General features: G+C 36.7%; 1 protein-coding gene across 1 annotated transcript in view; it reads left to right on the top strand.

The window, feature by feature from the left end:
- The window catches only part of LOC306847270 (CUB and sushi domain-containing protein 2-like), a gene marked incomplete at its 5' end in the record, with an annotated part of 308039 nt that overhangs the window by 64236 nt on the left and 216055 nt on the right, over positions 1 to 27748 (top strand). Inside the window, one exon of the mRNA XM_079381119.1 lies at positions 26459 to 26653. Within this exon, the coding sequence (XP_079237245.1) occupies positions 26459 to 26653 (195 nt within the window). The remainder of the gene's footprint in view (positions 1 to 26458; positions 26654 to 27748) is intronic.

Here is a 27748-nt window from a genome sequence, read left to right as displayed (position 1 = left end):
TCTGCAGTTGAAATGACAAGTTATAAAAAGCCCAAGTTCATTTGAGATATTATACCATAGGTAACACCAGACACACACTTGTAGAAATATGAATGGGGGATGTTGTAAAATGTAATATGGTGGCTGTAGGAATGCATTTGAGGTAAGGAAGCTAACTTGATCTTATGCTGATGAAATTTATTGAAATATGTTGACAAATTCTTGTAGAGATTTTGTTCTTTTTCTTTTCAAATAAATGTTATACTTGGCCACCAAATGAACTGGCTTTGAACTGGCTACCAAGTAATCCCCCCCCCCCCCCCACACACACACACACATTGCTCTGGGTATTTCTCTTGTAGATATGTTAGCTTTTTTTAAGGGGTTGTGTGAGAGTGAAATTTCACTGTGCCCTTTAATTTCGCTCGCTCCATGACTGGCAGAGTATTTCATCATAAGTCAAATAAAGAGTGAGCTTTGGTTTCATTGCTGTGCAAATGGTTGTATCTTACAAATGAAATGACATAAGGATGAGTAAATGATGACAGAACTTTAATTTAAGCCTCAATAACGATCTAGTTCAGTTTTTTCTTTTTCTGACAATTTTCATGGTCCCCAGCACAAAAGAAAATATATTTTTCTAAAATAGTTTCCATTAAATGCCTTTTATTTACTTTTTTCTTTTCTTTTTTCCATACAAAGCAAACTTATGCAGCTATGAAGTTATTCAAGATCCTGCTAAAATATACTCTTTTTATGGGGGGGGCAACTGAGGCATACGATGTAAAATGTTACTGAAGTAATGGAATTGACCATGGTCAGTGTAACTACTCACAGTTACATAGCTAATCATAAGTAGGTTTTACTTTTGTAAAATTGGTTTCCGAGTGTACAAGACACTTTACAAAACATGTTCATGGCTATCATTCTCTCAGTGGGAACACAGAAAACCTTCCAAAATGCTTTTGCTTAGTTTCCTTGCTTCTTTGGAAATGAGTGGAAATACAGTAGAAAGAAAGAATAACAGACTAAAACAAATGATTTAATTTGACTTGAAGAAATCTGTTTGTTTTGGTTTAAGGCATTAGAGTCTTTCAGTGACCCTAGTGGATTCTTTAACCAAAAACATTTTGCTCTGTAACATTGCTTGCAGGATAAGTTTAAAATATTTTTTCCCCCTCCAATCCTTTTTAGAGTTCTGTAAGAATGGTAATGTTGATGGAAGGCTAATTATACCACAATGAGGAAGCTCTGGGAAAGATTCCAATGTCCACAGACGTTCTTACACGGCTGACTTCACAGTTGTTTGTAGCTGAAAGTCTTTGAGCGATGGAACTGAAGCCATAAGTACGTCAGTAGGAGCCGCAGCCACTTCTATGCCACTCCTCCTTTTTGTGCATGGCTGTATTTATTCCCTTGTTTAGAGACCTCCTATCTTTTGATGGTTTAAATATGTTGAAGTGGCTGCCCATCTTGCGCTTTTGTCCTCAAGTGCCTCTGTCTCCCCAATTATATAGAGTCACAAAATCGTATTGTGTTATGCCTAATATAAGCATGCTTATGTATATAAATGTTTCAGGTGATTTTTGAATGATGTCTCATTATTAATGAGATGTTTGCTGGAAAACAGAAAATGCATCTTTGCATAAACCTACTCATGCTCAAGTCATTTATGCATGTATGTATGTATGTAGTTATGATATGTTATGTTTTTCCCTGTTAATATCCAGTTATTTCAGAGCTTAGTCCAAGCTGTGGTTAACATTTTATGTTGATATGGGTGCAAGATTGAGTCTTTTTTAGCTTAAGTAAGTGTTCTCATTCACCAGTTTTCTCCCAGGTATATCATGTTCTCTCTTTACTTTACCTGTCAAAATGAACTGTTAAAAAGGCCATCAGTATATAACTTTACTGTGCCATTTTGCTAACTACTTCCAGACTTTTTCAGCCACTGAATTAGGCTCCCAAATACTGCTAGTTTTATGGCCGCTCCAATAACTCCTTTTTGCTGTTTCAAGAGCAGAAATCTGTCACAGAGACAGGTATGATTGCTCAGGCCGGCCATTCCAGTGACATCTGACAGTTTGGAGGGACATAGTAGAGGCATGGTACTCCAAAAAAAAGCTCACAGCACCTGTAAATCCTAATGCCAGAATTTATTCTGAAAAGCAGAGTGAAAGGGCTGGAGAGAGTGTGTTGTTTCTGGAGAGTTTGTAAGACTTTAATCCTCAGTTGCTGAGTCATTTAAACCCCACAGGATGCTGCCACCATATGCGACCTCCTTCTTTTGCATGCAGAGCCCGTATTAACTGTTCATGACACATAGGATGGTGTAAACGACTAATGGAAGAGCCTACGTTTTTTTTGTGTGTGAAAGATGAGCCCTTCCTGAGGTTTTGGTTTAATTTAGATGTTACGAGATTGATACGACAAGCCAATAATTGTATTTAACCCAGCATTTTTTAGAGTGAAGAGATGTTACTTAGGTTCTTATTTGTGAAATTGATTTATATTTTGGAATTATTTAGGATGCTGTCAAAAGCCTGAATCTCTTCAGCCTCAAACGTAACTAAATCGAAATACAAAGGATATCTCGTCGGCTATTCATTTGAACGCAATGTTCTCTTTAATCATTTGCTTAAGCTTATAATTAAAGTATGCTGCAATTATATATGTATGCTGGTTCAATAAGGAATACTAATATGAACATGTGAGTCCTCCTTTAGTAAGGCTCATGTTTACAGTAGAGGGGCAAATGCGAACATGGGATTTATGTATTTAATTGTTTTCTCAGAAGTCACAGTTCCTGCAGGCTTTTAACTTCTACTTTTAGCATCAGTTAGAAATTATGTCTAGTGGCTCGTGGTTAAGTGTTTCTGACAGTTAATTACCCTGAGACCCCCCCCCCCCCCCCCCCGTTTTCTACGATCCACAGTCTAGCTAGTGACAAGAACGAGGCCGTTTCTGCTTACCTTTACGCTGCCCTACATACATCTTCTTTTTTAGGATGGTAATGTGCGTCATTTATCCCGAAAAATGTCTAAAAAACATTTTTTATAAGATTTACCACTTGGAATAACATTTCCTTCATATTCTTAATGGCCAATGCGATTGATTGGTTATAATGTCATAATTCATGGCTATCTGGCCTGAACTTAGGATGCAGATTAAAATAAATTCAGTTTTTCCTTTTAATATACTGTACATAATGATATTTAAAGGTGTCAGACTGTGAAATATACAGAGTCCTGGGAAGTAAATACTTTGGTTCTGATTCTGCAAAACACACACACATTCTGCCTTGCATTAATATTTTAGGCCAATTCTCAGCAGCCTCTTAAGGAGCATTTGCTAAGTGACTTGGGCTAAAAGCTCTTCTGACAGGTTCTGTTCGCCCACAGTTTTCTTGCCGTCTCCTTTTCCATGCACTCACTGCTGGCTTTTTCTTCTATTCCTGCTGCTTTTCCTCTCTTAGTTGTTTGTTTTCAGGGTCAGTGGTTAGTGAAGTGGAGTCTTTGGTGAGCTTGTGTTTGTTTGAGACTTCAGTGGTTGAGCAGAAAATCCCTACTACTGTTCAAATAGTTTCTGTCATATGTATCCCTTCTCTAAAGATGAATGGGTTTGTGCTACATGTTGTCTCTTAGAGTGCACTCAGGAGAGAACAGTTGTAGCTGTTTGTAGGTGAAGTAGATGGTGACCTCACTTGAAATATGGTTACTAGAATGTGTTGTTAAATGCATAAAATAAACACTTACGTGCAAAATTCATATCACAGACTTCTGTCAAACATAATAATAATGTTAACTATAATATTATTGTTGTTCTTTGTAATATCAGATTACTCTATTTCTGCTGTTGACTTTATTTATTTTGAGTCTTGCTACACATTTTTAATTTGGCATCAGATGGCAAAACTTATTTCCATACCTGATCCTTAAAAAACATTAACTAGATAATATTGAAAATTATACAAATGGCTTCGGAAGACCTCGAGTTTAGATTTTAAAGTTATATTAACCACTTTTATCATACAGTATTTTAGTCAAGCTTCAGTCCTCACTATTGTAATCATACTACAAATCCAGCCCAGCATCCAGCTCTATTCTGTGTAATATCTTTGAGTTTGACCAAGTAGTATCTATAAGCTAGTGTTTTTAACCAGAGAAAGTGGAGAGAATATGTGCTTGACAAAGAGAAAATGAAAAGAGCCCAGTTTTGGCCTCAGGGGCAACAGCAGTGTTGTTGCTCAAACATGCATACATGCATGACACACATGACCTAATGTACAGTACAATAGGCCATGTGTGCCTGTGTCTCCTCACATTAAAGCGCACATGCACAGCAGAGGGTTGGTCATTCCTTGGTGCTTTCTTCACATCCAGAAAGGTCCCTGACCCCCCCAACCACCACTATCCTGCAGAATCAAAGAGACTGAACAGAACGCTGACCTGAGCCAGAGCTTCTGCATTTCAATATCAGAGAATGAGAGACTGAGAGAGCATCTTTCAAGAGAAGTGTTTGTATAAATGTAGTTTGACCTCTATATTGTTATCTTTGGAAGAACGGTTGATATGACAGACGTGTAATAAACTAAACCTGCTCTTTTCAGAAACCTGCTGAGCTGCTTACGTAGAGTGCCTCTGAAGCTATCAAAGGCTTTGTGTTGGAAACGCATCTAGCCTATTCCAAATGGTAGAGAACTAAATTATGCTCCCTTACAAAGTAGCTGCCTATGTAGGCAGTGAGACAGCTCACTATAGGTGTTTGAATAGAGCTACAGTGTTTTGCCCAGTTATTAGCCTATATTTGTCTTAATACTTTATTGGGGGAAAAGCACTACATATTATATCCTCTATTTCCTGCTTTCTCCCCCTCTCGCTCTTTCTTTTTTGCTTTGTTAAATAATGTTAATTTATATTAGCTTAACAAATATAAATGAATAAATAAAATCATATTAAGAAATACTGTAAATCTTAGAATGCATTATATGATAGATCATTAATTTATAGATCTTTGTTTGCAAACATTTCCTAAATATTGACGATTAAAATTATGGGATAGTCTCCTAAACGTAATGTACATATACTGTAATTTGAGTTTACAGTGGATACTCGTGAGTGCCTTGTACCTTACAGGTACTTATTACAGGTATTTTTGTATTTTGTCAGAGGAGAGGCATGCTTCCCAATCGATAGCGCTCAGGGTCCCTCTTTGTTCGGGTGGGCTGTAATTCAATTGAGCTTTAGTGAGCTAGACACAGTGTGTATCCTTGAACTTGAAGGATTCTCTTTCTGAGCATGTTTTAGACTGTAGTCTGACCACGCTGGGCAGAATAGACCACAAGAGGTCACCTTACAATACTTTCAGAGATAAGGCATCTTCCTTTATGTATCCTGAAGAGCATTATTTCATTTATTCTCTCACACTCTATTTCAATTACTAGACTCAGGAGAACCTTTATTGATTTCACTACTTCACTACAACTCCTCGTGCTGTAATTTTTTTGTAGTACATTTTTTAAATGTAATATGTTTATTGTTGTTATTATTATTAATTTTGAGTTGAATTCTGCACAAGTTCTATGTCCAGCTGGTCACCAGCATATTTCAGTTTCACTAGAAATATTGGACAATGAGGGTCACTAGAAATGGTTTGTTTTGGAGAAAAAGTCCTGGCAAAGAGGAAACTGACAACATGCTGACAGACAAGACAGAGCAGGCTACTTCTGGTATGAAATGAAGTCTTAGCTTACAAATTTTGTCTTTTTTTAAAGAAAATCAAACAATAAATACTGTTTTGTTGCTTTTTAATGTGTCATGACAATCGGCACGTGAAAAATCGTGCTTTCATATTTACTTAAAGCATTAAATAAACATAAATGAACATCAGAAGGTATTTTATTTCAGACGTCAATACACACCATTTCTCAAGTTTACCCACCGACCAGCATAAACCAGCCTGGGTTTTCAGCAGAATATAATGACAGAAAATAATAGTGTTCCATATAGTCAGTGCACTCCTACACAGAAGTACACTCAAAGTGCAGAAATGTCTTTGAAACATGTATTAGGCCCGAAATAGCTGTTTAACATTTATATTGCACCATTCAACCTGTTAGTAATGACTTTTCCAGCTCTGTGCGCAGTGGTACGCTAATGCTACATGATGCCATTTTCAGTCGTGGCAGGTGCAAATGTAGGTGTTTTTGTCTTGCTAAGTTCCGTATCAGTGTGGAATAACTGGATTGTCTGCCACCCGTCTGTACGGCCAAACCTGTCTGTTGGCAGATGTGGCTGAATTGACAGTATGTTGGATAGGCTTTTGCACAGAGCTGATTTCTTTCACACTCTCATTAGCCTCGGTAATGGACTACTGCCATTCTTCCCAGTCAACCGCAGGCAGGTTGCCACGTTCAGCTCAGGTTGGCGCCGCTCATTCGCCACAGCTGTCGTTCACTTTGCATTGTCTTGCCGTGCGTGTCTTGTTATTTGTTTTTTTCCTGCGAGTGATGTCAAAGGTAGAGGTAAGCAATCGGTCTAAGAATGGGGAACTAGTTGGAGGTACATGTTTGCTTTCTCCGTCTCAAACAGTGGTCCCCTTTCACTCCATAAATGTATTTTGTCTCTTTATACCCATTTCCCTCTTGCTGTCTGGCTTTGAAGCGCACACTCAGGGCAGCGTATGAGATGGGAGGGGTTGTGTTCTTGTTAGCTGTGGATGTTTATCAGTCGTTCCCATCTCTGTATCACATATCAGGATTAGCTCTGCCGTACGGCAGCTTAGGCTCTCTCACCCGGCTCGCCGTTTTGTCTTACCTCTGAATCACTGTTTTGTGCGCATTAGCCGCCGTTGTCTTTGGATAAGCCTGCTTTTGTGCAACGGTTTGAGTTCGAGAATGGCAACATCCCTGTCCTACGTGGAGCCTTGCAGAACGGCGATTTCTGTTGCGTGCTTTATCGACTGACAAAATAAAACTTTGAATCAGAACTTTTGCTGAACAAGCTGGATCGGTGTGGCATTTCCCAACTGAAATGCCAGAATGTGTAAGGAAACACATTTGAGGTGCTCTGTTGAATAAAATATTGCGACACAGTTTTCATCTACATCATCATATTTTTATAGAGAAGGAATGTGTTGGGCTGCTGAACAAATAACAGGAAGTAGAGGGATGAGGCTGATTTTCTCCAGAGAAGCTCTTCTCACAGATGTGTTGGTTCCTAATGGTGTGTGTGCGAGACTGGATTTATTTTTCAGCCTTTCAGCCTTATTTATTCAGTGGAAAACCAATCTGACATCATTTGACCTTTTTGACATGCTGTATGTTGCACATCCTAGGCATGTATCATTAAAAGAGAGTGATGTGATCATGTAAATTAAATAAATGAGATGTAAACAAGACTAATTGCATTAGAAATATGCCAACCAATCAAATTAATAACCAGCAGAAATCAAAATCATCCATACCTGTGGAGAGAAAACACATCTATCCCATAGTGGCCCAGCATCCCGCTGTTAAACCATCAGTGGGGATCCTGACAGCCCTGACAGTCTTTCATCCATTTTTGTACATGCTGTCAGTGTTTCAGTTGATCGCTAACTCTCAGAACAGCAACACATAATGATCACATGGACTACTTAAAGTGCTTTTACACTAGAGATTGCTGGGTAGACCTGAGACCATTTGACAAGTTTAGCTTGATTGCTTGGTGCGAGTGAGGTTTTCTAGGTATCTCAAAGCCTTTCCTCAAAATATTTAATTCTCTTCTCTTCTTAATTGATTTTTATTGCTTCTAAATACCATTAGGGTTTATGAAAGGAAAACAGAAATTGAGAGGAGGATATTAAAATCTGTATTATTAACTATATGTTGTGAACTGTATTAAAGTTTCCAAAGAAAATTATCTGGCATATTATTTTTTTTAAATATTTAAATTGACCTAATTTATTTATTTCTATTTTATTTAATTTTGTATTGTGCATTTTAATTTTTACTTTTATTTTTATATTTTTAATACTATTTTATTCTATATATACAGGTGCATCTAAAAAATTTGAATATCGTGAAAAAGTAAAAAAAATTGTAACATTTCAAAAAGTGAAACTTTCATATATTCTAGATTCATTACATGTAAAGCAAAATATTTCAAAAGTTAGTTTTGTTTTAATTTTGATGATTAGAGCTTACAGCTCCTGAAAATCAAAAATCCAGTATCTCAAAATATTAGAAAATTTCTAAGATCAAAAAAAGGATTTGCAAAACAGAAAAGTTCAAGTTCTTTAAAGTATGTTCATTTATGCACTCAATACTTTGTCGGGGCTCCTTTAGCTCAAATGAAAGCGTCAGTGAGGTGTGGCATGGAAGCGATCAGCCTGTGGCACTGCTGAGGCACTATTGAGCCTTCAGCTCGTCTGTATTGTTGGATCGACTGTTTCTCATCTTTCTTTTGAAAATATACCATAGATTCCATATGGGGTTCAGATCAGGCATGTTGGCTGGCCATTCAATCACAGTAATATCATGGTCCGCAAACCACTTGGAAGTGGTTTTGGCACTGTGGGTAGGTGCTAAAGTCCTGCTGTAAAAGGAAATCAGCATCTCCATAAAGCTTGTCAGTAGATGGAAGCATAAAGTGCTCCAAAATCTCCCGGTAGATGTGCTGCATTGACTTTGGACTTGATAAAACATAGAAACCAACACCAACAAACGTCATGGCACCCCAAAACCTCACTGACTTCAGAAACTTCACACTGGACTTCAAGCAGCTTGGATTCTGTGCCTCTCCTGTCTTCCTCCAGACTCCACACCTTGATTTTCAAATGATATGCAAAATTTACTTTTATCTGAAAAGAGGACTTTGGACCACTAAGTAACAGTCCAGTTCTTTTTCTCCACAGCCCAGATTAGATGCTTCTGATGTTGTTTCTGTTTCAGAAGTGGCTTGGTAGCCTTTTTCCTGAAGACGTCTCACGTGGCGACTCTTGATGCACTGACTCCAGCTTCAGTTCACTCCTTGTGAAGCTCTCCCAAGTGTTTGAATCAGCTTTGCTTAACCGTATTCTCAATCTTGCAGTCATCCCTGTTGCTTGTGCACCTTTTCCTACCCAATTTCTTCCGGTCAACTTTGCATTTAATATGCTTTGATACAGCACTCTGTAAACAGCCACCCCTTTCAGTAATGACCTTCTGTGACTTACCCTCTTTGGGGAGGGCATCAATGATTATCTTCTGGACCATTGCCAAGTCAGCAGTCATCCCCATTATTGTGATTTCAAAGAACAAGAGATACCCAGAATTGATACTGTAGGTATGGTAATTTAATGAAACTCAAATGTAAATATTCTAATATTCATATCATGAGCTGTAAGCTCTAATCATCAAAATAAAAAATAAAACACTTTTGAAATGTTTTACTTTACATGTAATGAATTTAGAATATATGAAAGTTTCACTTTTTGAAAAAAGTTGCAAACAAAAAATGAACTTTTCGCGATATTCTAATTTTTTGAGATGCACCTGTGTGTGTGTGTATGTATATAAGTGCTGTACAGTAAAAATAAATAAACAAACAAACAAATATAAATGAGCGATTTGTTTAATTATTTATTTTTACTGTACAGCACTTTGTGAACACTGTTTTTTTAAATAAAATTTTTCATCCTTCCAAACAAGCTCTTTGGTGTGGTACATTATGTACAACACCGGTATAGTTTGTAGTAGGTATAAAAGCAAGTTGTCCTAAATCACTCAATTGAACCACTTTTAATGACCTAATTTTCACCTTTGCCCACTCCTGGTCACATTATTATATTAAAATCCATTTCTCACAGCTTCTTGTTTCTGAATAAATTGCCTTCAGAGAGAAGCACATATTCTCAATTTCTTTTGCAGTACATCCACAGCAGACAAACACTAGAAAATGTGCATGTGAAGTTTGAGGGTAAATCCAAAGCGACCAAAAATATGAATAAAACATTGAATCTGGCATTTTTGAGTAAACAACTGCTGCTAGTACTTAATGTACAACAAATATACAACATAAAAAGAAACAAGTGGGATCAGGAGGAGGGGAGATTGAACCCCGCAATCGAACCAAGAGCCTTTTCCATTCCCATTCTTTCCTGAAGCAGAAGGCCATCTAGATTAATTTAGTATTGGTAGCAAGTACAGCTAATGTGAATTTACAAGGTCACGGGTGTCATTATTGCTGTGTGCGTTATGCAGCACTGACATTCGCAAGATTAATTGTTATAAATAGAGGTTTACCCTTAATGCTGATAACTTTGGAAAAATCTCTAGCATAATGCTATGGTGCAATTCATCAGCAGACTCAATCGATCCGCCCTTACTTTCGTTGCGCACAAGAGTTGGTTTGGTGGACAGAAAAGAGAGGATTGTTAATTAAGAGATTGTTTAGGTCAAAGAACAAACACAGGGTCAATGGATTGTCTATTTGCGTTTGAAACCACCTCAGTGAACAATTTCAGTCAATGCGAGGCATTCTCGGATGCATCGGTGGATCGCTTCCAAGTTACTCTGCGCATTTTTTGGCAGTTAAAAATCTGAGATTAACTTGGATGCCCTTTAAATGAGAAGCATGACCAATAGAGTGCTGAGGAATGGTCTTCTAGGTCAGCATTTGTCCTTATTTTAGAGTCTTTATAGATAATCAATTACTTTCCACTTCACTGTATACCAGCACATAGACAGGTTTCTCCACTAACTCTGAATACAAATACATGTAACGCTGTTGGTCGTTGATTTGGGTAAACCGCTTTATGGATTAGAGTGAATCATTATGGGTAAAGCCATCCAATTAAACATTCCTCATAGACACCCCTCTGGCTCCGTGCTTTTAGCTGATTTGAATCAAGTTGAGAAGGCCCTCATCTGAATTCATTTGAATTTGGTTAAAAGGTCTCTGTTTTGTGGCACAAGAGTAGCAGATGCTTTAAATCTTCGGTACGTTTCCCTTTTTCTGCAAATCAGACACATTAAAGAACCTTTGTGTGATACGTTTACTCTAACAAAAGACCTCTTGAAATCCGCAGCGCCGTATGCAGTCTTTCATGCAATCTTAAGTGTTTAATATTTCATACATTTACACTATGATGTTCTTTTGTATGATTTTTGCTGTGCGTTTTCATTTGCAGGTTCTCTGATCATGCCATGCAGAACAATGCGACGTAATTGGCTTAACCAACATTGCTTGAGTTACTAGTTAGTTAAATATGTGAATGCCTCATGTGATCTATACACTCTCTGAGCTGATCTGTCAACTCAGCTGTTTAAGAAATTATTGCAAGCTTTATTTATCTGTAGGCTGTGCCTCCAGATGTTACTTGATTTAGCTCCAGATGTTTACTTGTAGCACAGGCCACATATCCAGCAGTGAAGGGGGATTTGTCATATGTGTTGCATTTGCGGTGATGGAGAAACTGTTTTGAGGTTTACTCATTGTTTAATTAAACAGTCAAGTACTGACAAGTTACTATTTTAAGTGGTTAGCAACATGTAGAAATCACTATTCAGCATTCTCTTAAAATAGAGAATTAGCCTATCTAGTCAACTTATCTTGCTCAAAACCATTATAGAAGGAGCTATCTAAATCTCATATGTTCTTTTCCATGAAGCAAATATGCATTATGATCACTGTATGTCAAGCACAGTTACAATTTTGAATGGTTTATTAAAAAAAAGAAAAGAAAAAGATTGCACTTTTGTCCTGCATATTACACTCCAGTTGTTCAGTGAAGTTAATTCAACTTTTCCACACAGTTTAGGTTGGTAAATGCATTTCATTAGCTCTGTACTTGTACTCTGCATAAATGACAATAAAGTTGAATCTAATCTAATCTAAAGCAAGAATAAAATAAGTTAATTTAAACAAATATGTTTAGTTGAACAAGCTCAATAATTTTAAGTTTCTTTATTTATAATAACATGTTTGGATGGATGGATATAATGAGCTTCTAGTCATGTACCATATCAAAGATGTCATATTTATCAGTTGCCGTATCTTACAGTTTTGAGTTGCTGAATGGAGGCAGTAAGTTATTCTAACTCATATTGGTTTGAAAAGAGTAGCACCAGCATGTTAACAACTGTGCATTGTATACTTTAGCCCCATACAAAAATATTAGACATTGCAATGTCCATTGGGATGTTGACATGCTTGTTTAATATTAATTGTGGGATGGGGAATCCTGTGAGATTCCTACCCCGAGGCTTAATATCTTAATAAAATTATAATAAAATACACAAATAACATTTACACTGTTTCTAATTAAATAAATCAGTAATTGATGTCATAAAATCATGAGTATGTTTTGATTTAAATGTCAGTAGTTATAGCTTACATGAATAAAAAAAAAACAATCACAAACATGACACTTGTAAATTAAATAATTATATATATACTGATTTATTTCACCCCAGCAATGTGTCTTTTTTCTGCTTTCTCATTTTAAAATGTCTGATTCTCTGTTCAATACCATTCTTCGAGCATGCTTTACATCTTCTCATTCACATTCGTCTGAAGCAGGCCGGCAGCTTTGTGTAATTTAGGAGCTGCTACAGTGGCTCTGATCTGCTTCCTCGATCCCTGTTAGGCATGGATTGATTTCACAGGGATGCACATGGAAATCTCCCAAATGGCAGGGTGATTTCTGAGAGGACGCGAGCGCGCTCTCTCTCACACATGCAGACAGGCTGTCTGACTGACGTCACATCCAGGGATTCCTGCTTGCAGCATCGGCACAATCCATGCATGTTGCTGTCCACAAACACATTTTCCATTGAACTCATAAAGCATCATTCTCATCTACTTTGAAATTCCTGTATGTTTTTTTTCTTTGAAGAATTTGCATGCAGCTATTTTAAACCATGTATCAACCTCCAAAATGATTAAAAAAATAAAATAAAAAAAATAATAAAAATAAATGCATCATACATGCAGCTTTTTTGCCATGTATCAACCTTCAAAAAAATATATATATTTTTTTTTCTTTTATATAATAATAAATAAATGCACCATAATTCAATAGGCTACATTTAGGAAGGAATTATTTTTTTTAATTGTTTTTTTCAAAATTTTCCCCTCGGCTGCAGCTTGTGAATCTCATTTTCCAGTCATAAAGTAGATTAGTTGTGATTACACAAAAAACAAAGTGATCTCTCCACTTGATTGGCTCTATCTCTCTCTCCTCTCCACCTGTAGCTGGTGTGTGGTGAGCGCACTGGCGCCGTTGTACTGTGGCTGCCGTCGTATCATCCAAGTGGATGCTGCACACTGGTGGTGGTTGAGGAGAGACCCCCTATATGATTGTAAAGCGCTTTGAGTGTACATCAATACACAATAAAGCGCTATATAAATGCATAATTCATTCATCTAATCTAGTATGAGACTTTTTTTTTTTTTGATTGATTGATTGATTTAAATTTGATAAATACAATTATAAATGCAATTTAAGGGAAATATATAATTATTTAAACTGCAGCTTGTTTTAGTTACCAAATCTAATGTAAGGATATGGGGTGCATGACATATTCTTTAGTGTTTTATTTTGTCCTTTAAGGATCTTCACATCCTATTGTCGTTGCATTTAAAAAAGAAAGAGCTGCATAAATAATAAACAAAACAATAAAAAAATTAATAAATTTACTGAAAATCCAACAAGGCTGAGAAAGCATTCACAAAAATCTGAAAAAAATTCTTCGTCAACTATGAAGATTTCATTCAGTGTCTGCCTTTTGGTTTACCAAAGCACATACGTATAGTTCCTTATCCTCACTGCAGTATGCAGTAAGTAGCATCATTACACATGGAGCTTTAAAAAGGTACATGGGCCTGTTGCCTAAATTGCTTTGAAGGCAGACAGCGGGGATTCTTTTGTCTGTGGGTGAGCGGTGCGAATCAGCCTGTGAGACCGCCAGTTCTTGGAGCAGACTAGTGGAGGTGTAAATGGTAACACTGGAGCTATATTTGGAAACTCTTCCTCATGCACAGGGGTCCCTCTAATGTGTGAAACAGAGAAGATACAAACAAACACAAGCTCGCTGACACTCCCATCCTTCTGCGTTACTCGCTGACTCTTTAGAACACAAGTGACAAGACATCTCCAGATCAAGTATATTGGCCCTCAGTGCTCTTGAGAAGCAGGTATCAAAGAAAGAAAAAGCTGCCCAGTCTAGTGAGGTGCCTTTTGCAACCTTAGACACAAAAAGATGTAGATAAGAATGAAATAAAGACATTGCATAAACATTTTTGGAAGCCCAGAGGGCCAATGGTAAAAGCCATGTTTATGGGGTATACAGGATAAACAGGCTATAAGCAGTTATGTGATTTAATTTAAAGGTGCCATAGAATGCATTGATACAGTATTTTAAATTGTTCTCTGATATCTACACAGAAGGTATGTGGCTTAGGTAAGGGCAAAAAATCTCCAGAAACGATTTTACATGTCCATTTACAACCCTAGGATTTCTCCCTAGAATGAAACGGTCTGTTATTGGCTTATTTGGCAGGGTCATGAATAATAATGAGCTCTGCTCTGATTGGCTGTTTCACAGTACGGCTCATCAGCAAGAAGGAAGCACAGGGAGGAAAATATATATTTAAATACTTTCTCTCGCAGTTATATCGTCGGGTAATTATACTGTATTATAAAACGCGGGCATCAGGGAGCCGTTATTAATATGCGAGGCATTGAAACTGCTTTTGAACGATCCATCGATCGCGTTATAGTTCACTTTTAAGAGACGCGATCACACAAACTATGTTTACATTATGGAGCAACAGTACTTACCACACATTTCACAAGATCAGATGCTTGTCAGTGGTGCTCAGGATCTGTAAGTCATTCGCCATCATCCTCATCTCTCCTTACTGAGAGTGAAATCTTATGTACTGTAACAGGCTACCGCTAGCAAGGAGCTAACCATGTCCCTTTAGTGGCTCGCGTTATTTGCTTTCTGTGCCTTTCTGAATACAGACACCAACCCATCCCTGCACTTCACACCCCCTGCACGGCCTGGAACATAACATTTATTTTGTTATTTTCGCTGTTGTCCGCGCTTGTTTATTTACAATACCTGCAGAGCTTCTGATGGTTCGGCCGGCTTAGAACAAGGGCGGGTTTATGCAAATGTTGGGGGCGTAGTGATCCCGACTGTTGCGTCACAGTCGGTGTTATGTTCTGATTCGCCTGTTTTAATCACGAGATTTACATATGAAGGAGGAAACTATGGTGTTTGAGGCTCACTGTATGTCATTGCCATGTACAGAACTGTTATTATTTAAATATGCCAGGGTAAAGACAGTTTTTCATTCTATGGCACCTTTAATCTTAGCGCTAGGGATGGGTATCGTTAAGGTTTTAACGGTATTACTACTCTTACCGATACTGCTTATCGATCCGGTACTTCAACGGTATTCTTATCTGTACTTTTTGTTTTACTTTGTTTCTTTGTTCATATTCTTACAGTATCTTATCTTATGTATATAAAACACTAAAAATGCCTGCACTTCAACAATTTGTAAATGCACCAGTGTGCAGGTATTTTTAGTGTTTTATATACATAAGATAAGATACAGTAACAACATGAACAAAGAAACAAAGTAAAACAAACTGACAAATACAATAAAACAAACACACAAACGAAATGAAATAAACAGTGCTTTAATTTTTCCATGAAGGTCTACTAATATTAATGTTCAGGTAAGTAATAGTTACAAAAGTAATCAAATGTAAATGAGCACTGCATAGTTTTCACTGTATGTACTGATAGATTTATGCTTATTAAAGCTATAACGTTGTTCAGATTAAGAGCTGTGGGTGATTTTCTCTTTGCATTTTGTTCTTTGATTAACATTGATGGCTCAAGCTCCAGTCTGACACTTTAAGACAATATACTGACACGCATCGGATTTTCTCCCAACTGTTCTCGTCCACTTAAAACATAAAAGTGAAGACTCTCATAACCGGCCATTTTGACACATTGTGTGTGTAGGGAGTTGTGCTAGAAGAAATGCGGCTATAATCCTTGGAAGCCAAAATCGAAAAAAAAAAAAAAATACTTAGCTTAATATAACAGCCACAGGCCTAAAGTGTGAGCAGATGTTTGAATAGTTGGTTCTCTCTTCTATCATAATTAAACAGGACTTTCATGTTGCGTGTGCTGAAGCTCCGCGTGAGCGCGATCTGGCTTCTGAATTGCGCATAGCAAAAATGCATCATAGACAAATGTTTGAATATTATTGCACATAAAAACAGCTGGCGACATTATATATATATATATATATAGAGAGAGAGAGAGAGAGAGAGAGAGAGAGAGCAACAATAAATGTATGTGTGTTTTCTTAATTTCTCCAATACCGACAGAAGTACCGATAACGTCAGCGCTTATCAATACTCCGGTCTTTCATAATTTAGCCCCGAGACCGATAGTTTCGGTACCCATCCCTACTTAGCGCACTAAAATTTCTCACTAAATTCGATTTTTAATTCTGTTAGTATTTATATAAAATGAGGCAAACTTGGTGTCACTTTAGTCTTAGTTCTGAAAGATGTGCAGTTAGCGATCACGTAATTCCTATTATATGTCTTCATTTATTTATTGTTGTTTTAGCCTACGCAGTCACTTTTTGTTGTCTGTTGAGCAGCATCATTAACAGATTAATTTTAGGGCTGCCACTAACGACTATTTTTATTTTGATTAATCTATCAACTAATTTATCGATTAATCTAAACGATCAGTTTCCCACAAAAAAATAAACAATTTTACTTAAGAATATTTTATTAAACCAAATGAAATCTAAATTTCTATGAAATCCTTTTTTTAAGCAAAAGTAAAGTGCAACAGAGTGCAAGAAGCCAGTGTCCATCTCATAGTCCAAATCACAGAAATCAAAGTTCAGTATTATAGTGTAAGAATGACAACATATCCACGTGTTCTAGTCTACTAATAATACAATTATAATCAAAAAACACTTTTTAAAGGAGTATTTACCAGAAATATTATTTACCAGAATTTTATTTAGGTGAAAAATGTAAATGTGCAGTATTTCTGAAAAAAAAAAAAAAAAAAGAATTCTAATCCTTGTTTAATATTGACCAAGCAGCATTTAATACAAATAGCCACTTAATCTTTAACACTTGGCCATTTCTTTAGGACAGAAATGCTATAGCCGCTGTGATTAAATGAATATGTGGACATCAAACGTGCTTTTATTTTGAAATCGCGATGTATTCTCCTGTGTTTGTGTAGATTTATAAATGATTTACCTTACAAATCCGAATGGCACACGTTGCGTTCCCAGATGAGCGTTATAATAAACCCAAACTCACAACATCATGCAGAGATGGAGTTCACATGTAAATGATAAGTTTCTGTGTAACTACTGTGAACGGAGCAGCTGTGTATCACACGTACTTAACCTACACACATCTAAAATAATTAAAGCACATATACTGTGTTAGAACTGCATCGCATATTATTAATTAAATCATAGCGTTTGTGAATTCACAATTATGCTTAATTATTAGGGATGAGACGAGATCTCGTGGCACGAGATCCAATGTGTCTCGCGAGATCGAAACAGACATTCAAATCTGCATTCATGCTGCTGCTGATCCAGAAAGAGCAACACAAACAGCCTTTTCAACCACACATCATTATTTCTGTGTTACAACTTACAGACATTTAAATAACAGTTAAAAGATAAAAGTTTATAGTTTGGGTATAAACACTTGTATTGTAATGCTTATCTTCCACCAGGAGGCGGCGACAACCCGTTTAAAAATGTCTTTGTCATTGAATCATTCATTCAGGAGATTCCAATAGAGAAACAAGTCTTTATGAAGTGAGACACTGACTCCTTTTTTTATTTTGTTCAAATGAATATATATATTTTTAAAAGACTTAAGCAATGAACATTTTGTCAGAACAACTAGTAAATTACGTTATTTTGTGAGAGAATCAATTTATCCAGAATCGTGCAGCTCTAGTTTACATGTTGTTTATTACTACATATAATTCATTAAAATAGAATTTCATAAAGTATAAGTTGATTTCAAAATGCACCTACGTTTTTTGCATTTTGTGTTTTTCAGATGAATAATATACTATTTTTCCCTGTACATTTTGTCATTGAGGATTTTTTTTTTTTTTTTTAAGCTTAAAAATCTCATCTTGTCTCGTTCTCGTGAACCCAGTCTCGTGTCTCATCTCATATTGTGGGATAAGTGTCTTGTCACACCCCTATTAATTATGATTTTTAAATGTGTTTAATATATCATACAGCCTTGGAAAATAGTCCAATAATGTGTTTTATGGATTCTCGCCCGTGAAATGCGCCACTTCCGGTATTTGGCCGGTTAGTCGGCGCGAGCAAAATGAAGTCGTCGATTTTTAAAAATCGACTAGTCGACTAAAATCGACGAATCGTGACAGCCCTATTGAATTTTAAAATAGCCATTATTTTATATAATATACAGACGTGGTCAGAATTGTGAAAATTAATCTGCATTGTTAATCCTTTTGAACTTTTATTAAAAAAATTCACAAAAATCTAACCTTTCATTGGAGAATAAGAATTTAAAATGGGAGGAAATATCATTATGAAATAAATGTTTTTCTCTAATTCACATTTAACGGCACCCTTTTATTCAATACTTTTTGAAACCTCAATTTGCCAGTTTAACAGCTCTAAATTTTCTCTTATAATGCCTGATGAGGTTAGAGAACACCTGACAAGAGATCAGAGACCATTCCTTCATCCAGAATCTCTCCAGATCCTTCAGATTCAGATTCACAGCTCCATGACGGTGCTTCTTCTCTTCAGTTCACCTCACTATATTTCATTGTACACATGAGGTACTTTTTATCCCTGTGTTCTCCAAACCCATCTTGAGTGTTTGCTGCTAAAAAGCCATTTTTTTAGTTTCATCTGACCATAGAAGCCAATCCCATTTGAAGTTCCAGTCGTGTCTGATAACTGAATATGCTGGAGATTGTTTTTGGATGAGTGAGGAGAATTTTTCTTGAAACCCTCCCGAACAACATGTGGTGATGTAGGTGCTATTTGAATTTTTTTTTTTTTTTTTTAAGGTTTTCTGACCCACGAAACTCAACCTTTCTCTACAATTCTCCAGCTTTGCAACAAAATATGTATTTTGAACTTTATTTAAAAATAAAAATAATAATAATAATATTCTAGAAAAAGAATATCGGTTTACACACAAATATTAAGGATTAAGGGTCATGTGACACTGAAAACTGGAGTAGTGGTTCCTAAAAATGTGCCATCACAGGAATAAATTGCATTTTAAGTTACAATAAAAAAAAATAAATAAAAAAAATCCAATTATGAATGAATGAATGAATGATGCATTTATATAGCGCTTTATTGTGTATTGCTGTACACCCAAAGCGCTTTACAATCATGTGGGGGTCTCTCCTCAACCACCACCAGTGTGCAGTATCCACTTGGATGATGCGACGGCAGCCACAGCACAACGGCGCCAGTGCGCTCACCACACACCAGCTACAGGTGGAGAGGAGAGAGAGATAGAGCCAATCAAGTGGATGGGGATTATTAGGAGGCCATGATAGACAAGGGCCAGTAGAGGGAATTTATCCAGCTCTACACCCCTACTCTTTACGAGAAGTGCCATGGGATTTTTAATGACCACAGAGAGTCAGGACCTCGGTTTAACGTCTCATCCGAAAGACGGAAAAATCCAATTATATTTCACAATATCACTGTTTTGATTACATCAGTGGTTCTCAAACTTTTTACACCAAGTATCACCTCAGAAAATATTTGGCTTTCCAAGTACCACCGTTATGACAAACATTACAATTACAATACAGTATAGCACTATGCACAGTTAAAAAAAAAAACTGTTTTATTCCTAATAAGAATATTTATTATTGTCAGCCAATTAAAACATTGTAAATACACAGTTTGAGCATTAACACTGTACTATGCTTACTTCCAGGTAAATAAAAAACTTAATTATTAAATTAAAATATATTTTTTCAGTTGAGATGCTGTGGCTGCTATGATATGGAATATCCGCTGAAGTAATATGGCAGACACATCGTGAATGAAATGTTTCTCCAAGCATTATTTTTCATACCAATATTATGGTACTCCGGCAATTCCATGTGGTAAAAACATAAATATTCTGAGACAAGCAATATTAACTTCTCCATTGTTGTTCAGTCGTAGTACAAGCAGGGTGTGACGGTATTAGTCCCGCCCCTCCTCCACTATGATTGGTTAGCTCGCTAAAAATTGACAGTGATGAGCGCTAAGTTTTACCCAAAGATGAACATTCTTCAACTCTCAGCACCGAGAAAAAAACACCCAAGTGCTCAGCATGAAAAAGACGCTCCCATTTAAAAAAAAACAACAACAAAAAAAAATGCTTTGGTGAACACGCGGCCTAATTTATATTTAATTCAGAGATTCCTCTGCGTACCACTAGAGGAAACTCACATACCACTAGTGGGACGCGTACCACACTTTGAGAACCACTGGATTACATAAAAGTAATCAAAGAAGATAAGAGCATAAGAAGCTGAAAACATTTTTAAAAGTCTTACTGACCCTGAACTTTTGAACAGAAGTGTATATTTCATCAAATATATTATTTTATATAATGTATGCTAACAATATTGTATTTTATTTTTATTGGAAGCATGGTCTTTTCTGAATGTCGTCTAAATCACAAAATAACACAGTTACTAATATACATTTTCTAACAGTTTGCTTTAACCAAAATGATCAATCGACCAAGATTTGAACTTGTCACCCTGCATTCTTAAAATAAGAAATGTCAAACTGCAACATCTCATACTGAGTGAGAGGCTGTGACCCCCAAGGGCTGAAATTGTCTGCTCTTCATGCCTCTTGTTCTTTCACTTTTCTTGTCATTTTCTGACGGACAAATTTTTGAAGTATTTTGCTCCACAAGCTCTAAGGGGCCCAATGGATTACACAGTCTTGAATTTTGGGGTCTATCTGAGTGCTTATTAATATTTCAAGGGCTTTGGTTTGTCCATCTAGAGTCACTGCAGCAACAGGTTGTCACTAACAGCCTTGTGTGTATTCTCTTAGGAAGAAATCTAGGTTCACTCCAATTTATGAGTTAATTTCTTGTTCTAAAACAGTTATCATAATCATAATTATACTGTCTGCGTGTTTGTGCGTGTGTATGAATATTTCCACAACCAAATGTGATTATGAGCTGGCCATACTACCAATTAATTGGCTCTGAAATCCTGCTGTTTATGGCACATCTTGCCAGCTCAGAGATGATATATATATATATATATATATATATATATAAATAACAACCACCCAGAATGAAGAATCAAAGCAGGTTTCCTCTGGGCTGATGCTGAGCCAATTATGAGCACATAATGTTACTGATCATTCAACATGAGACTGACACCTTCAACCCCCAGTGGTTTGAGAACATAAATTGTGCATTTATTAAGCTAATCTTCACCCTACCTCTGTGTCTGCTTTTCTCCTGACTCAAGCTAATAAGAAAATAGAAATAAACTAGATCCAGATGAAACGCAAAGAGACCAGAGCCCTTATGACTCGGGGTACAGAGAGAGAGAGAAACACTCATTGAAGCTGGAGCATTGTTGACTTTCACACACACTCCTTGGGATTAAGTGTGAATCCACTGACTCATTCGGATGTCATAATGGCTTGCACAAAACAAAATTCTGACTGTAGAACCTACTAGTGTTGTCAAAAGACCAGGTACCTCTCTACCAAGTACAAAAAAAATGAAAACGTCACAGTACCAGGCTTTTTCAAGTACTGGTGGTACAGAGAACCCGGTTCTTGACGCGTACGGCCCTATGATTTCCGCGATGCAGAAAACGTGGACGGAATCTCGGAATCCAGTAATAAAAACGGAATTTAACATGGAATGTCACGGAATTTGTCAAAGTGTAGATTAATTAATTAAAAGTAGGTCATTACACTTAAATCAAATCACCATATGGACTAGTATCTGTATATATTAAGCCACAAAAGTCTATTCAAATACGAATCCTGCATATTCTATCTCTGTGTGAATGAATGACTGGCAGAGACGCACGGTTTTATTTACCACGTAGACTGAAGCGCATGTGATGCTCGCAGTGATTTCAGCATCTGCCGTCTCATTGAGGACATAAATACATAAACAATATCTCCAGAACTGTTCTGAGAGTCACTTCACGAGCATTTTACCATTTCATTTGAGTAAAACCAGCGTCAATTTTAAGGTATTCACGATTCAAAATAAAAGTTTGTTTTTGCTTAAGACATTGTGCCAGAAATATATTACTATTATTTAGTAGAATGTATGTGATACTACTACTACTACTACTGTTAGTAGTAGTATTAAATTAATAAAACTTTATTTTTAAGAAATAATCTCACAATATTTCTTCCACGTTTTAATTTTAATAGTAAAGCCCCTTTATTTACCAAAAAATAAAATGTTTAAATATGATTAATTAAAAGACAAATTAAATTTGGGTGAAACTTGTTTACAGTTTTTCATACTTTTATTACTTGTGGAAAAACTTGAAACACAATTTTAAATAAGTATAAAGAATGGTATCGATTTTGTACATTTTCTTTTTGTTTGACTTTATTAATAAATATAGTGTGTTTTTTAATTGGCATGTTTTTGTGTTTTTCTTTGGTACCGAGAACGGTGGATTTTCACTGGTATCGATACCGAATATAGAAATTTTGGTACCGTGACAACACTAGAACCTACTATTGACTTAACATTTGTTGAACATTATGAACAGCATTTGATGCAGAAACGTTGGTAATTGACAAAAAACATTGATATCACAAGTAGTGATCCACCTCAGGTGTGCTTTATTTTCTAATAATTCAACGGACCGCTTCTACGGTTACCACACCTCATTGTTCAGGTGATGTAAGGACCTTTGAAATAACAGAAATCTTATGGAACTGTAATGCGGTCAAGACCTGCCTGGAACTACTTTGGCTGCGCGTGAAAGCCTTAAATAATTGCACACCTTAGAACTTTCATCAGCCAATCAGTTTCAAGCATTCAACACCCCTGTCGTATAATATAATATAATATAATATGATATGCTATGATATGATAAAATAATATAATATAATAAAAAAAAGTATAATATAATATAACTGACAATTTTTTCAAGTTATTTGAAATGTTAAAGTAAACATTTTACTAGCATTTAATTTGTTTGCTATATATATTACAGTAGTTATTTTAAGAGATTTTTGGCAGATTTATTTGTATTTTTTATTTTTGGGTGGTTATAGGACGAAAGAGCATGTAATCCCTGTAGGTTTATCTTCAACTGAAAAATTATTAAACTCTTTAAAAAGTCCCACTGTTGGGTCTATTTATATAATCATTTGAACAAAATTGCATTTTGATGCTTAATTTTAACAGCTATTACTCTGGGGCATAAACAAAAATACACATTTATGTCTTTGACAAAAATATGCAGTTTCGTAATGTCTTTGTTTTTAGTCTGATCTAAGAAAGAAGAAATAGATTGTACCTCAGACCCGTATGGCTGACTGACATCTGTGAGGAAAAAAAGAAGATATCGTGAATGTCAAATAACACTGAACCCCATTCAATTTCATTGTATGAACCAAAAAAAACAAACAAACAGACAAAAAAAACACTAAAGTCTGATTTATTTGACTGAAGAGAGTAAGTCATACAAGGTTGGAAAAAATGAGTGAGGACAATTTTTTGAACAAACATTTTAACTTCATATTTTTGTGCACAAACGTCCCCCAGAAAGCATGAAAAACCAAGGGGACATGCACACATTTGATTCAAAGTCTATTTTTTTTTTTTTCATGCAGAGCTCAACAGTCTCCTTTTAAGCTGGAACTCATGCATGGGTGTCATTGCGTTTTAGTGGGAACCCGCTAATACTCTTCTCCTATGTAGAAGGAATTGTGGGATTTGCAAAAGATTGCATGTCTTGCAGGGGGGTGATGAGTGTTCACTGCAGTTGCCTGGTAATTGTGCACGCTCAGAAAGGCATTGATTGAATCGTTGCTCAACAAAGCGGAAACTGCTTATTGAGCTAATGTGCTAGCGTGTTGGGATCAATTTCACAATGTCACTTTTAAAGTATAAACTGTAGAGAGTGGTAGGTGTGTCAGAGCGGATTGCGGCAGAGCTTTCATATTCACTTTTATGTGCGTGGACATGCAACTTTCATAACATAACCTATATGTGCTAAAGTCACAGACAGACTTGCTTTCTAGGTAACTATATGTTTTCATTAGTGATTTGTATGTGGTGTTGCTCTCTCGCTGTTGCAAATTACTTATTTACGCCTGCTGCTGCTTCAGTTATTTAAAACAAATCAATCCTTATCAGCATAAAATCAGTTCTCTTGAATCTGTTGTGGAAATATTGCATGATAAGCAGTTTATGAGTGTCACGATCGTTGTGAACACACGCAAACTTCATTTCTTGACCTTGCTGTTTCATTTATACTCGTCTCTTGATCGCAGACAGATTTTTTTTTATCAGGTTGCTGTACTGAGCACTTTTAAGAAATATATAAACATTTATTGGCCATAATTATTTACATTTTTAATCTTATTTATCTATTTATCTGCAACTGCTTCTTTACATGTTGTTCAGATGATGCTTACCTGTCCAAGTGAGTGACTCTGACTGGAATGAGTTATGAAGCACACCAGACTTTGTTTTAATCGTGACAGTGGTTCTCAAATGGAATTTGTTAAGAAAGGGGAAAAAAGTGATGGAAATATTAGAACTCCTATTCTTCACCAGCTTACTAGAATAGTGTTTATTCTTTTGTTCCCCAATCTCTCTCTCTCTCTCTCTCTCTCTCTCTCTCTCTCTTTCTGGTTCAGTGGAAATAGAGACAGAGAAAGAGAAATAGAAGGAGGGCCATAGATGCAGACGTAACGCGAGAAGCATCTCTTGCCGTTTCAGCACTCGGGCAGGATATAGCGACCCTTAAAATGGTTAAAGCAGTCAAACTGCAAGGGTGGTACAGTCAGTCCTGTGAGTTATAGACTAGAGATGACAAATGCAGCGCGGCCACAGGAAGAATGGCGTTTGAGGGAACATCCAGAGGCTGTGCAGTATACTTAAACAGAAATCCCTACTGGCCTTGGGAGACTTTAAGAAACAGATCCGTTATGCATTTATGATTTATGTATATGCAAAATCAGAATGAGAAAATAGATGGTTTTTATTCTTTTGAACAGTTCTGCCGGACCAGCAGCTGGAGAATCTGGTTAGCATTCTGGCTCATACTCATGCCAATCGTTCAATCAAGTTAATTAACGGTTAAGGGAGCACTCAACTCAGTCCTGGTTAAAATCACACAGTCTCAAAAGTATATTTCTCACACCTGTGTAACTGTTCATTAATATGCATGCTGATAAATATGTGTGTGTGTGTGTGTGTGTGTGTGTGCATCAAACGAGGTGTTCTCACATGCTCTCACATGTGCAGTGACGAAACTGCTCTCCTAATCAGCGCTGATGTAATCAGCAGTCAGCCCACCTCTCTCTCTCACTAGCTGTCTCTCCATAGCCAGCACTACTAAGACAGTAGTGTACTATTCCTGCTAACAGGCCATTGCCAGCAGAGCTTATCTTCCAGTATGGGTATTTTGTAAATCTGTACCCGCAAACTGAATTACATTAGCATGACTTTTCCAATCAAAAAACAGATCAGTAGAAAACCAGCCGCTGGTATTGTATAGAAGAGCTGGAATATAGAACTCTGTCTATCGTTCTATGCATTCATCCTGTCTGTCTGTTGGTTATTCTATATATATATTTATATATTTTATTAAGCCTTCTGAGCAGAAGAACAAAAATTCTAATTGTTGTCCAACTGGTCGTTTGACATTTTTGAAATATAAAAATTTAAATTTTTCGTAGTAAACTAACTTGCCTTAGACTTTAATGTGCTGTGTTGCCATAATGTCTAGCATCCATTTATCATGTACATAATGTTAAATCTTGACAAATGTCAATGAAATTGTGAGTCACAAAGACTTCTGATGGGTTGAAGTACTGTAAATGGGTTGAATATTATAGTATGTACAAAGTAATGCTGTGATTTTATAGGTATTATGAAGTTACATTATAGATAAAGCCTACTGTATAATTTCAGGCTATTACTGCAAATTGGAACCCTACGTCTATATTGTAGGCTTTTGTAAAGAGGAAAAATGTGTCTGAAAGAAGTCTTTTAGGCTCACCGAGATATAGAATACGGTAAAAACGGTTGTAGCCTATTTTAAAATGCAGTTTATTTCAGTTTAGACTTAATTTTACAGGAATACCTCATACATTAAATACCTCATACACTCTATCTCAGTTTATTATATACAAAACAGTTACAGTTAAAACATTTTGTTTCTGTCCCATTCCAGCCCTTCCAAGCTACACCTGTGGGAATCCAGGCCAGCTCCTGAACGGCATGCAGCAGGGCTCTACTTTCAACATTGGGGATAAGATCCGCTACAGCTGCAACCAGGGTTATGTGCTGGAGGGCCACACAGTGCTCTCCTGTCTGGCCACTTCCTCCGGCACTGCTGCCTGGGACTTCCCCCTGCCGTACTGCCGAGGTGAGTCCAGGGGCTTCAAATGGGCCAGGTGGGATTGAACCTCCTCAAGAGAGACTTGAGAAAAGATTTCCAAGTGTCTTTATCAGGGCTGACAGATATCCCAGCGTTTAGTAGCAGGTTGGCTGCACAGTTCTATTTTTCCTGGATGAGACGCAGTAGTGACCCCGAGGTGATACCTGCCGACGTGTGAAAGCCACATGAACGCGTTTTGTGAGACAGCGAGGTCACGTGGTAGCTGTTGCCTGGGGAAAAGGGATATCCAAATGCTCTCGGTCATGATACACTGAAAACATGCTGACAGTTTGAGGCCAAATATTAACACAATGTTGAACCCCCATTGACATGACGTGCTTACATTTTATGTCCATTCTGTTATACACAAAGGCTCATAAATATGCATAAATGAACTGTACATATTCACATATTCATGACACTCTCATAAAAACATACACAGGTCTAGCAGTTAATAAAACAATGAAAACGTGCTCCACAGATAATAGCATGTATAATGTATTAGACATATGTGAGTGCAATGCACAGTTGCTGTGGTCTCCAGATCGGGTGTTAGTGTGTTCTCGCAGGCCAGTATGAACCAGGGCCATCTGTGTCCGGGCTGGGGGACAGGAAGCCCACGTAGACACACATGCTCAGCTACGCAATGCCAGAAGAAGACCCCCACTTGCCAATGCTGTACAGTTTTATCTATTTTTTTTTTCTATCACATCACTCCACTTTCATGTGCCAGGTCTTAGGAGTTCATTGATTTACCGAGTCTCAATCCAGCCATATGTCTCCAGCTGCTCGTTCCTTCTTAACTTTAACAATAAAGTATTTATGAAAAATATTACAAGAGACATAAGTGTGCCGTATTTGAATCATACTGCAGTTCTTGGTACAGTTAATCTGATGGTTCTTAGCCAGCATGCAGAAAGGTACAGCAGGGGTAATGCATTTAGAGATTTTATTTTTGAACAAACATTTTGATTTAAAAAAGCTGGCAAAGAATAAAGTCATCTCATCTATAGCCTATATGATGAAAATAAAGTCATAAGTGAAGTAACGTTAAGGCTGATTTATAGTTATGCCTCAGACTTA

The sequence above is a fragment of the Barbus barbus genome, assembly GCF_936440315.1.
Source record: "Barbus barbus genome assembly, chromosome: 27".
In the NCBI taxonomy this organism is placed as follows: Eukaryota; Metazoa; Chordata; class Actinopteri; order Cypriniformes; family Cyprinidae; genus Barbus; species Barbus barbus.
This window is presented reverse-complemented; position numbering and strand designations above follow the sequence as displayed.